Raw genomic sequence first — 13,237 nt, forward strand, 5'->3', positions numbered from 1 at the left:
TAACCTCACCCTGCCTGGGTCCAGCAGCTGCTCAATCTGTCGGTCCTTCCTGCTGTTCTCCTCCTCAAGGCGCCGCAGCTTGGTCCTCAGGAGGTCCATGTCTCTCTTATGCAAGTGCAGCGACTGTGGAGTGGGGGCCAGGACGCTCACGCACACAAGTACACACACACGTACACACAGAGACATGCAGCTTGGTCCTCAGGAGGTCCACGTCCCTCTCATGCATGTGCAGTGACTGTGGAGGGGGGGCCAGGACGCGCACACACACGCGCGAGCGCACACACACACACACACGTACACATACATGTACACACGCAACTTGGTCCTCAGGAGGTCCACGTCCCTCTCATGCATGTGCAGTGACTGGGGGCGGGGCCAGGACGCTCACACACACATGTGCACACACAAGCACCCTCCCTTTGTTCTCAGAGGTCCACATCCCTCTTCTGTAAGCGCAGTGACTGGGGGGCGGGGCCAGGACGCTCACACAGGCGTGCATGCACAGACACACAGAGCTTTTTTCTCAGGAGGTACACACGCGCGCACACACACAGGTGGTGAGAAATACACCAGGAAATGATCTTAAAAGCTGTGGTCCCTAATCAAGGTGACGGATCCCAGGGTGCAGTGGCATGTCTCATGGTTCCACCTGACCAGCACTGACTTTGGCGTGGGGCAAGGGAGGGGAAGCACACTGCATTGGGAGGTAAGAACCCCCAACTCAAAATGCTCCCGAGCTTCCAGGGAGATGGTCCCAGGTGGGGTGCCAGTGGCAGAGCCAGCCCACCAAAGCGGGACCGAGTCCCCAAGTGCAGGTGCCTACATACACAGCGTCCATACAGCCATGCAGGGACTCCAGCCCCGCGAGGACAACAGTGACACGACAGGGACAGTGCCCCTCGTAGGTCTCAGAGCCCTCACCACACAACAGAAAGGAGATGTAAACCCACAGTGACAGTTATTGGAACAGAGAAGTACAACAAAGCCACGGTCAAGTCCACTCTGCTCACAGCACTCCTGCAGGACAGGAGAACCGCCCCAGAGTGTTCCCATCGTTCCCAAAGCTGAGAGCCTCCTGCACGGCAGCTGATGAGTTTGAACCACAAACCTGTCAGCTGGAAGCGGAATTCTTTAACCACTGTACCACCAGGGCCCCAAATGAAAAGTACAATAGTTGAGACTGAAATAACTCAGAGATGAGCCCCAAAGCAGGACAGCTGGGACAGAGAAGTGTGAGTGACGAACAACAGAAAACAGACACCGAGCATGAACAGGGCCTCGGGCCGCAACAGAGTGAGGACAAGAGTGCGTCTCAAGGCGCCAGGGCAAAGACACAAACCCAGAGTCAAGAAGCAGAGCCAAAGCAACTGGGGAGAAGCCAAACAACTGCACTCGGTACCCAACACAGGACTCCGAGGCGGCATCAGGGACAGAGCTCAGAAGAGACAGCGGCACACCTCAGCCGTGTGGGACAATGACAGTGAACTTCTCCGAAGAGAGAGAGGCACACCTCAGCCGTGCAGGACAATGACAGTGAACTTCTCCGAAGAGACAGTGGCACACCTCAGCCGTGTGGGACAATGACAGTGAACTTCTCCAAAGAAAGAGAGGCACACCTCAGCCGTGCGGGACAATGACAGTGAACTTCTCCGAAGAGAGAGCGGCACACCTCAGCAGTGCGGGACAATGACAGTGAACTTCTCCGAAGAGACAGTGGCACACCTCAGCAGTGCGGGACAATGACAGTGAACTTCTTATGACCTTTTCAGCTTGGAAGTGAACGGAATTAACTGTGTCTCAACTTTGAGCAGAATAGAAGGGCTCATAAGAGTATCAGTAATCCCACTCGTATGAGCTCAAAGGGGCAGCGTTCACCCAGACACAGTGGAGAAGGAGGGAAGGACAAACGGAAACACTCCTGGGAAGAGTGCTACGGTCAGGAAACAGAAGGCGTATGAACAGCTGGCTGGAAATCCAATCTGCTCTCTGCACTTTTGCTCAAATCACAATAAAAAGTTAAAAATAAATACAGGAATCTGAGAACATCAGGAAGGAAGAAAAACAATGGAAAATGTGGATAAATGCAGATTTCCTTATCTGCTGAGTTTTCTAGTTACAGCTGGTGGATAAGGCAATAGTGACAGTCATGGGAGGAGGTTCTCCACGTGTCGCTGCTGCGGGTCCATGTGGATGTGCTCTGGCTGTTGTCTTAACTACCAGCAGCCGGGTCTCCTCTTCCACAGTATCCCCGAGTCCTCCGCTGACCCTGCTTACGAGCAGTCAGATGCTCTTCACCTGCACCGCCTGAAGGCACGCTGTGCTCTAAACTTAGGAGGGGTGGTGTCAGCACACAAACTACAAGGTCAGCCCCAGCAGACTCTGGTCAGGTACAGGGACAGTCGTGGGTACAAGGTGCGTCCAGGTGGCCGACTGCGTACATGCCCGCAGCCCCTGCACTCTCACATCACCGGGGTCCAGGCAATCTGAAGTGACAGCTGTCGTCAGGGCAGATCAGAGCTGCACACGGAATTGTCATGGTTGTGATCTTTATGACAGTGGACTGGTGGGTTTGAACTAATGACCTTCTGCTTAGTAGCCCAGTGCTGACCCAGCAGGGCCACCAGGGCTCCAAGGACAGAGCACAGAGATCCTGACAAGAGGAAAGGGACATCACAAACAAAATAGCCTCCAGTGAAAAACAAACAAAACGCCAGGCTCAGAGGTCAAAGCTGTACACTTGGAGGGATCCAACACTCACAGGACAAAATCGCAATGACAAAAGGACATGCCAGCGGCTGGCGGGCTCGGGCGGTGCTGGAGAAGGGGGTACAGCATGCGAGGCCCCTGTGGTGACAGGTTATTCCTGCTGTCTCCAGAGCAGTGTCCACACAAACCTACACCCGGGACCACCAGCAGTGCTGTCCCCACAGAGCGCCCTGCGAGTGTTGCTGTGACAGTGTCAGGTTCCCAAGACCCTGTAATTACTTCAGAGTAAGTTCTGAAGGAACAGTCTACACAGATGAGCCTCTTCCCACCAGCAGACCTCAGTGACAGCACAGGTTGGTTACAGATCACCGTGGTAAAGCCAAGCCCACGATAAAGCCAGCCACACGCACTTCTGTTCCTAGCAGAAAGAGGTGGAATTTGTACATACTATGGTGGTCGAGCAGGAGCACTGGTGGCGTGTCTCGTGCTGCTAATCTCAAAGTCCCTGGTTCAAAAGCCCCAGCTGCCCTGCGGGAGGAGGGGAAGGTCTCTACCCAGTGAGTTACACCTTGGAAACCCAACTGACGGTCCACAAGTCAGAATCCCCTCGGTGGCAGTGGGTCTGCAAGTGCAACGGCACAGAATTTTGTATGAAGTATGCAGAGAATGACAGGGTGAACCTAGAGATACAATGTGCGCATGCACCCTGGGACAACGGTGCTGGTGCACTTTGATGGGCTGTCACGGGAATGCCATCGAGAGCGGAGCAGAGCGAGGGCCTCCTGGGCACCTGTGGGCACCGGGCACTGTGCTGAAGTCTCTCAAGGACAAGCCATCCTCCTTGCAGATCCCAGAGCCGGTGCCACCTTCCCTCCACCTTCCAGCAGGAAGCTGAGGGCCCATCCGCCAAGAAAGTGGCCCCAGTGCTCAACACAGGGTCACAATAGAGCACCGAGCTGTCTCTGTTCTGGATTCACAAGTTCACAGAGCAAAGTCTGAGGGAGAAGCGTTTCCAATTGTGGAAGCAGCAGCCAAGAAAGCAAATGAAGTTGGGAGAGGCATGAAGAACTAGGAAAGACTTACAGGGCCATGTAGTAATAGATGCGGATCAATGGTTATTAATGATGTCAAATACAAAGTATATGAATGATAATATGAAATAATGTCAATGAAAGATTGTGTGAGACGCAATGTATGTAAATAAATACAAGGTAAACTACTGCAGGAAAATGAAAACAAAAAGTGGGGAGAGAAACCGCCCAACAATTTGTAAATTTTCATTCAAATCATACTAAAAAGAAATATGAGATTAAAAAAAAAAGAAAGCAAAAGAAACCTGCTGTCAAGGACTTCTTTAAAGTGTTAAGAGCAAAGATGTAAGACTCATGACTGAGGTGCACCTGACCTGAGCCATAATGTTTTCAATTGCTTCATATGCATATGAGAGCGGGGAAGACCACAGAATACTGACAACTCTGAATGAGGATGCTGGTAAAGAATACTGAATATACCACAGACCGCCAGAGGGACGGACAGACGCGTCTTGGAAGATGTGCACCCAGAGTGCTCCTCAGACACCCAGAGTGCTCCTCAGACGCTGGAGTGCTCCTCAGACACCCAGAGTGCTCCTCAGACGCCGGAGTGCTCCTCAGACACCCAGAGTGCTCCTCAGACACCCAGAGTGCTCCTCAGACGCCCAGAGTGCTCCTCAGACACCCAGAGTGCTCCTCAGACGCCAGAGTGTCTCACACAGGTCAGCCACGTCATCAGGAGGGGCCAGTCCCTGGAAGAGGGCTGTCAGCTTAATAACGTGGAGGGTCAGCTGAAAAGAAGACCCTCAGTGACGGCTGCCCCAGCATCTCCAACAGTGGGCCCCGACAGCGCAGACTCTGTGGGGACAGTCACAGGCGGGGTGGGGTGGTATCTTCTGATCACTCTAACACCATGGCAGGTCTGAGTCAAGGCAGCATCACCTTGCTCACAGGTGCACTACCAGCTGCAAGGAGCCTTCTTCCGAGAGAGGCCTGGGCAAGCTCCTAGTCCAGGGGAGTGTCTGTGGTGAGCGAGTCGCGTTCAGCCTCTGGGCCCATTAGTGGGCTGACGAGCTCCACTAGACGGCTCTGGGGATGGTAATGCTCTTTCTCTCCTCTGCTAACATCTCAACAGGGCCCTCTGGAACACAGAGGGGCAAAGAGGGCCTGTGCTTCATACAGCAGCTACGTCCTTCAATGGCCCTGCTCAGGCCAGGCCACCACGCTTCTTCCTACACTTCTCCTGGGAGGTGATCTCAGACTGCCCATCAGGTCTGGACAGGCTCTGGACAATGCTCTACTTATATCTTGACCCCAGACCTGCTGACATGCTGTCCACATAGAAAAGAGGGAATGAACCAGTGGATTTCTCCCTGGGACATGACACAAGTCTCTGAGGATGGTAAACCCCCATGACGAAGGTAGTAATGGTGATGCTGGTGGTGGTGGTGTGGTGGCAGTGGTCATGAGGCTGCTGGTGGTGCAGTGGCAGTGGTGATGCCAGTGGTGGTGGTGGTGATGCTGTCAGAGGTGGGAACATGCAGTTACACTTGCATGGATAGTAGGAATTATATTATGTTGATGAGAACTCTGGAGCTCAGCAACAGCGCTCTTACAACACACGTGTGAACCAGCCTGACCAGGTCCAAGAAGAGAGGCTGATACAAGACTTGTGAGATGCTCGTACCACACTCAACAAGGACCCACGTGGGAAGTTACTCACAGCAACACCACCAAAGACCGTACCCTAACGGAAGATCTGAGCTGGAAGCGGACCGTGGGGGCCTTCAGGCTCCTCCCAGATCCTCCCATGCCCTCTCCAGTGTCCCCTCCAGCCTTCAAGAGACCCAGAGGTCAGATGGGGCCCACGGCTCGCTGTGGTCGCTTGGGGAGGCAGGGCCTGGTCTCCCGCCAACCATCATCACCGGGTTACCAGGGTGTGCCAGGCCACAGACGGGGGCGTGGCCCCACAGCACCTACATTCCCTGCAGGACAATGCCCAGCCCACCCACCTGCGCCACGCCAGCCCCAAGAGCAGCGGGAATGTTACCTTCTTGAGCTCCATGATCTCGTCATACATGTCCTCCTTCTCCTTGTAGGTAGGGGTCCCCGAGACACGGCCTAGAGAAGACACAAGCCCCTCAAAAGGCTGTCCGAGAGGGAGGAGCACGCTTGGCTTCACCTCATGGAAGCCTGGGAAGCTGAGCAAGTGAACACTCTGAAAAAGGAAGGGAGGAACGGAAGAGGAGGGCACAGTAGTGCAAAATGTTCAGTCTGATCAAAACACAAGACACTCTCCTCAAACACAACCCCCACGGGCACGGAGTGGGCCTGACCACCCCCACCCCGGCCCTGTGGACAGAGAAGTGCCCCAGGGTGCCCGAGGCTGTAGTCTCCACAGGAGCCGAGTGCTGCCCGGTCTTCCCAAGGAGTGGCTGGTGGGCTCAGACCACACACCTTCCAGTCAGCAGCTGAGCACTTCAACCACCGTGCCACCACAGCACCTTTCCCAAGAAGCAAAGACTTTAGAAAACACAACAATGCAGAAAAACAAAACAAAACAAAAAAAGCGAATATTGGCAAAAAATAAAAAAGGAGTCACAAAAGGAGAGGGGCACATAATAACTGCACAGTAAATTCAGCAAAGTCGAGCACACACTGCCCTTCACCACCCCCAGGCCTGTGGAGAAGCCCACGCCAGGGCTTTGACTTCAGTGGGTCCTGGATACGAGGCCTCTATCCAGCACGCAAGCCTTAAAAAAGAAGGGACTATGAGAGGGGGAAAGGCAGAACTGCTCGGCTGCCGAACGAAAGGATGGGAGTTCAAGTGCACCCAGCAGTGCTTTGGAAGAAAGCTTGTATCCACTGAGAATGCTAATTGGTCGTCTGGAGGCTGAGCTAGTCTTTTCCGAAAGTCTACAAGGAACAAGATGAGAGACGAAGACGGCAATGGCTATTCCGTGTACAATTCGGCTTCTCTGTTATTTAGGAAACGTGCTGCTTGAGGACCGGCTGCTACCGGCTGCTAACAGAAACCCACCCGCTGCTCCGCCGGAGAACGGTGAGCAGTCTGTTTCCACAAAGGCTTCCTGCCTTGGCAACCCCCCACACAGGGCAGTTCTGCTCTGTCCTGCAGGCTCGCTGGGGGCCGGAATCCACGGTGACAGTGGGGTTTGTACTTGTATTTATTTTGTTCACTCCTACTTTATCAATGTTCACACAAGAAAGTTCAGAATAACCCTCTCCTAAATCCTGTGAGCCGGCCGAGGGTGGAAGGATCTGGACAGGAGTTCCCCTGGAGACCCCTGATCTGGTGGTGGGGTGAAGGTGGAAGCCAAGGACCTCAACACTGGGAACTCCCTCCAGCCCACCAGCCTGTGGGGAGGAGTCTGGCCTGTGCTCACCGTGGCTGGCAGAGCGCCGGAGGCGGGACCCCCGTATTCTCAGAGCTTCTGTCAGATAGTCGGAGGTACATCTGGGAGGGGTGGTCCAGGCCTGCTCCAGGGTGTGGTCTGCCTTCAGGGGCTGGGTCAGACTTCCTGGGGTGAACGCATGGGTGTAATACATACAGGTCAAGTTCAGTGGGAGTGCTGGCCTCTACTAGCGGCCATCCCACGGAGGAAATGTTAGGTCAGCTAATGGGGACTGTTTAGAGCAGCTCTCCAGGAAAAAGGGCCTGGTTTGTGTACCACTTTTTGTGGTGTAAATATTCCCACCGTGTCTGATTTCCAGCCACCTGAGTGACATCAACCAGCTCAAAAAGATCCTAAGAATTTAGGTTGGCTTGTATGAGGCCAGGAGGAGCCGCAGGGCCAGGTCAGCAGGGCTCAGAGCAGACCAGACAGCGGGGCTGCAAGGTGGACATGAAGAACTAGAGAACAATGACCAGGAAATTCAAGCAAGTACATGATGAAGCCCACCCAAGCAGAGCACGCAAGGTTGCCGGTTTGGTTCCTGAGCACGCAGTGGCACAGATGGCAGTAACGAGAGGCACTCAGGTGTCCTGACTCCCCAGTGCACACAGTCATGATGCTGACCCCCACCACCGTCTGCTCAAGTCCTGGGGGCTGGTGCGTAACATGCTGAGCTGCTAACCAAAAGGCTGGCAGTTCAACTCCTTGGGAGAAAGGTGGGCCTTCTCTGGCACCGCAGTTTACAGCCTTGGAAACCCACCAGAGGCTCGCCGAGAGGGAGAGTCAACTGGACAGTGCAGGTTGAGCTGGGCAGTCTAGTGAGTGCTTTTACTTGGCTCTACAATCAGCACCCATGGCGGCAGCAGACAGGAAGTCACGAGAGGTCAAAGGACAAGTTACACTGGGCACACGCGCCACCAAGACCTCTTTAAGGAGCTAAAGAAAAGAACAGAGACGTTAAGATTAAGGTTTGGCTGCTCCATGCAAACAAAAAAGCTGGACAATGAACAAGGAAAAGTGAAGAAAAACTGATGCCTTTGAACTGCTGTAAGTAACACTGGGCAGAGCATGGACTTCCAGAAAAACAACCTTGAGTCTTAGAAGATGTGCACAAGAGTGCTCCTTGGAAGCAACGGGTGATGAGGCTTCACCCGACACACTTCGGGCATGTTCTAAGAAGGGGTCAGACTCTGAAGAAGGACATCACGGCGGATAAATTAGGAGGTCAACAAAAAAGAGGCAGGTGCCGAGGAGATGGGCTGACAGAGACTGCAATGAGGGTTTGAGCTCCACGGAGACTGCGAGCGCAGTGCAGGAGCACGCGAGATGTGTGGGTCACTGAGAGCTGGACAGCAGGCAGGACATGTGCGGTCACTGAGAGCTAGAGCCACCTCACAACACGATGACGTCCAGCAACCAACGACACTTGAGTGTACAGAGTTTGATGACGAAGTCTGAAACAGGACCCAAACCGGACCTAGAGCACGGAGCCAGCACGTGCTGCCGGGGTAACAGCGGCATAGGTTTGCTGGAAGCAGGGCTGGCAGAGAGCAGCAGGTGGAGAAAGCAGCACAATGGGGGGCTACTGCACCTTGAGGCCCCACCGTGACCCCTGGGCTCCCACCGGACAGCAGGGGTTCGCTGGGGGACAGTACCTTGCTTGGACGTCCCGAGCCACAGCTTCTGAGGGGTCAGGGTCATCCTGGTATTCAGGGGCATGCTGGCGTCCATCCGCAGGGACCTCGCGGTGGCCAAGAGCTGCGGCCTGGAGTAGTACGGTGACTCTGAAAACCAGCACACGCCTCCAGGTTACAAGGAGCGGCCCCTCTACACAGGGGCTTGATGTAAACCATTCACAAGTGTGGAACTGACCAGTGCAAGACCCAACTAGGAAGCAAGTGTGGGAGTGCACGTGTGTATTTATAAACACGCAGGTGCTGCATCTATTCCAACGCACAGTGGTCCTGAAGGGTGGAGAACTGCCCCAACGACTTCCAAGGCTGCCAGTCTATACAGAAGCCGAATGCTCTCTCTTGCTCCTGGGGAGCGCTAGGTGGGTTTGAACCACTGACTGACGGCTTAGCAACCAGGTGTGTTAGCTGCTGTCACCAGGACTCCACCACATACAAAGAGAGCTGATAAAGCCAACAAAAATTAAAGGATTTGGGATAGAAGGAAACCCACGTAGGATTCAACGTGTGTAGCAAAATCTCAACTACAGGAGCTTCACTTTACCAGAGCAGTGCCAGGACAGCCGCAGCTGAGGCCTTGGCAGCCGCCTGGACTCAGCCTCCTGAGGACGACGCCAGTGCAATTCCAGAAGGAAAACTAACCCAAACCACCAGCCAAATTTCCACGTGGTCCTGGAAAGACCACCCACTCTCACACAGCCTCGGGTGAGCGGCCTGCACCCTCAGGATGAGTGCTGAACCAGAGCCCTGGAACGGGGCCCTCAAGCAGCCTGGGGCAGGGAGTTCATGCGACCAGGGAGGGATGGGTGAGGCCGGTGCCACAGCTGAAGGACGCACAGGTACACCTCGCCTCTCCGCACTCCACAGCTGGGCAGGGTTTATCTACAAACCAAAGATGCGTGGACACCCTGCACCCAAGGTCAGTGCCATTTCCCCAAAGGCATGAGCTCATGTCCCGTTCTGGTCATTCTCTAAGACTTCACACTCTGTCACAATGGTGTTGCATGCTCACAAGACTTCAGGAGCGTGCACATGTGACGAGTGACCAGTCGGCCAAGGCAGTATCTCCAAGGTGTGCCTCACTCATTCTGCTGAGGTGTAGCACGGAGCCTGACTCGGAGAAGCCATGGGCTGGTGTGTGCTCTGCCATCAACAGCAACAACAAATAATCACAACAGAGGCAGGGTCCTCTGATGGCATCCAGAAGTGAAGGGCTGCGGGGCAGCGCCAGCGGGGCAGTGCCGGCGGCAGTGCCACCGGGCAGGAGGCTCTGTGTCGTGCTGGTTTAGGGAGCAGCAGTCGGACACTGTCAGAGTCCTCAAGGCCACCCTGCCCCCAAAGTGGACGGCATCTGACCAGAAGGTTCCAGAGGGGTACACGCTCCCAAGATTCCCAGCAGAGGGGGAGCCAGCTGGTTATAGCGTTCTGTGTGTCAGGTCTCTTCACTGTATCCAGGAGAAAAGAAAGTGCTTTTCCTTCCAGGTGGGGAAGAGCCGTGTCATGGCTGAACCGTGACCCTAAGTCCACTTGGCAGGTCTTGACTTTCAGTGTACCGTAACTGTCCTCCAGACATAAAAATCCAGTGTGAAAACCAATAATAAGCAACCCAGTGTCATGTACACTCTCCCCTCCACGGTGTTAGTGAGGCGTGACCAGCGCAGGTACACAATGGTGAGGTCATTCCCCACCACGTGGTCTCAAGTGTGGCCAGCCTCAGGGGACTGAGGTCACAGCTCTGACCTGTGTTTCTGGGAGTGTGGCCTGTGTCCTTTTTCCCAATGGGAGGTAAGTTATGTTATGTGCTGTCAGGTACGACTCACAGAGACCCTCTGACCAACAGATCTGCATTCTGTTCTCTCCTCGGTCGTCCTCATCAACTCTGACACACTTGAGCCCAACGCTGCAGTCACCCTGTCAGTCCACTGCTGGAGGGTTCTTCCTCTCTCTCACTGACCCTCCACCATTCCAAGCATGATCGAGAAAGATGAGGACGAGGCGTGCCCTCTGGGTCTAGTCCCTGGGAAGCTACCTGGCACAGGAGAAGGCCAAGATACCGGCCATCTCCAGGCAATGCTGAGCCGATGGATGCTGAAGGAAACAGTACCTTCTTCAAGAACCCAAAGACAGGGCACACCTTCGCTACAGCTCATGTCTCAACTTGGATTTCAAGCCTCCTAAACCCTGAGAGAGTAAATGTCTGTTTGTTAAAGCCACCCCCTTGTGGGATCCCTGTCACAGCAGGACATGATGATTAAGACTTGCCAAAGTAGAACAGAAAAACCACGTGGCTGGAGGTGCTCACTTACTTGGCGATGTGGGTGGAGGCTTGTGGGAACTCTTCCTTTTTGCTTTCTGAAAAAACAAACAAACAAACAAAAAACCACAAACAGCGTCAGCTAGTTGAGCCTGTATGGGCGGGCTCCTTCCGAAGAGCTTGACCGGGAGGCTGGGTCACTGATGGGCCAGCGTAAGGGCATCAGAGGGGTAAGGGCATCAGAGGGGCAAGGGCTCAGAGGAGTTGCGAGCAGAGGCCATGGCACGGGCCCAGGGCCCAGGCACTGGAGAAGTGAACGTGATGAGGGCTCCGGGGTTGGGTCTCCTGGCACTGCTCTGCCATGTGCCCAAACGGCAGGGTCACTGCTTGGAATCAGACTGTGGACACCATGCCAGGGTCCCTTTCCTGTCTGCCTGGGCAGCTGGAGAGCTGGCAGTGAAGTGTGGTTTCTGGGAGCAGGTTTAATGGGCTTAGAACTAGGGAAACTTTGATGTCGCTCCCTTGAAAGAAGGCCATCCCCGTGGAAGTGGCCTGCCTGCCTGGGTCCCTGACTTGGGCCTCGGCAGAGACACTAAGACAGATGGACATGGGTGGGGATGAGAGACCTTCCCTAATGAGGAGTCCTCATGCCCTCTCAATGGACAGTGTCTGGGCATCCACACTCTGTCAGCTGGGGTCTTCTGGGAGGTGAGGTGGTCCCCTCCTCCCGAAGGAGCTCAGGCGCAGGTCTCAGAGGCCCAGAGGTAGGCCCTCCCTCAACAGTAAAGGGGTGGCTCTCCCCTTGGTCTCCAGGGTCCGCTGGAGGAGACACTGACCTAAGGTGAACTGCTGGGTCTCCTGGGCCCCCTCTGGTCTCAGACACACTGCTCTCCCTACACGAGCCATTAGCTGTCTTCCTCTTCTACCCCCGTGAGCGCCCCTGCTCACTCCCTGCTAGCAAGGCAGGGTGCGAGTGGCCACAGGGTCTGACCACACGCGTCAGCAGCTCCTCTTCCAGGCCAAGAGGGCAGTTCGCCATGAGTCACAATCAACCAGGGACAACAGCGTAGTTTAGAAGAGCCTGACAAGGAGCTCTGGTGGTGCAGTGATTAGGACAATTTGCTGCTAAGCCCAAAGGTCAGTGGTTTGAACCCACCAGATGCTTTGCAGGGCAAAGAGGAGGCAGGCGGCTCCCATAAGGACGACAGCCTTGGAGGCCGCGTGGAGCACTCCTCGGGCTGCAGGATCCCTCTGAGCCGGAAATGAGTGTCCAACAGTGGGGTTTGTTATAAGGGCGCAAGACTTTGCAAACACAAGCAGAGCTCTGGACGTCCAAGCCCAGGGCTGTGGGGAACCAAGGCACAGGTCTCCGTCACATCTGGAGACAAATGACCTACTGACCAGGCACTCACCGTCTCAAAGCTGGAGTCAAGGGTGACTGTAGAAAGACTGTCATCTCCCTGGAAGAGAGAAGTGGGCACCAGCAGGTTAGATACCACGTGGGCACCGACAGTCGGCCTTACACAGGAGCACACTGCTGGCCCCAGGATGCCTGCAACATGCATGCTGGGCATGGTGGCCAGGCGGTCTCCCCGGAAGGCTAGGCCACCTGGGTGGGAGCACAAAGTGAAAATGTTGCTGGGGAGGCAGCTGCTGGCCTGTCAGTTGTCACCCACGCCCACTGCCAGGGGCGCTCTGAGGGAGACCCTGTGCCGTCTAAATGCTCCTGCCCTCAGTGACTGTGACCACCACAGACATGGGGGGAAGGCACGGGGGCAGGCAGGGTTCCCACCTGGCTCACAGGCTCCCACGAGGTGAGGTCGACTCGAAGGCACCTAACAACAACTCTACCTTCAAAGCACCAACTGTGACTGTCCCCTAAGAATGAGTCACAGGCATTTTTAAGAGACAGACGCATTGACAAGACTAGGGAGAAAGGCGTGGCCATCTGATTCTGCAAGTCACCTTTGGACACATCACCAGAAAAGCCCAATTGCTAGAAGGGATGTCACCTTAGGGAGAGGGGAGTGCCAGCATGGACGAAGTCAAGATGGAGCATCCAGTCGGTTCTGCCTTGTGGTAATCCCACCCAACAGAGCCGCAGGTGCCCACCACCCTCCTGGGGGTAATCCCACCCAACAG

General features: G+C 54.9%; 1 protein-coding gene across 1 annotated transcript in view; it reads right to left on the minus strand.

Moving 5' to 3' along the window:
• IQCE (IQ motif containing E) overlaps window positions 1–13,237 on the minus strand; it is a 41,444-nt gene that overhangs the window by 24,491 nt on the left and 3,716 nt on the right. Inside the window, exons 2-7 of the mRNA XM_006889740.1 lie at window positions 12,508–12,555; window positions 11,148–11,193; window positions 8,806–8,934; window positions 7,142–7,276; window positions 5,788–5,858; window positions 10–123 (exon numbers count right to left, since the gene is read on the minus strand). Of these exons, the coding sequence (XP_006889802.1) occupies window positions 10–123; window positions 5,788–5,858; window positions 7,142–7,276; window positions 8,806–8,934; window positions 11,148–11,193; window positions 12,508–12,555 (543 nt within the window). The remainder of the gene's footprint in view (window positions 1–9; window positions 124–5,787; window positions 5,859–7,141; window positions 7,277–8,805; window positions 8,935–11,147; window positions 11,194–12,507; window positions 12,556–13,237) is intronic.

This window comes from Elephantulus edwardii, unplaced genomic scaffold (genome assembly GCF_000299155.1).
Source record: "Elephantulus edwardii isolate Elephantulus edwardi_28Jun2011 unplaced genomic scaffold, EleEdw1.0 scaffold00080, whole genome shotgun sequence".
Taxonomy (NCBI): Eukaryota; Metazoa; Chordata; class Mammalia; order Macroscelidea; family Macroscelididae; genus Elephantulus; species Elephantulus edwardii.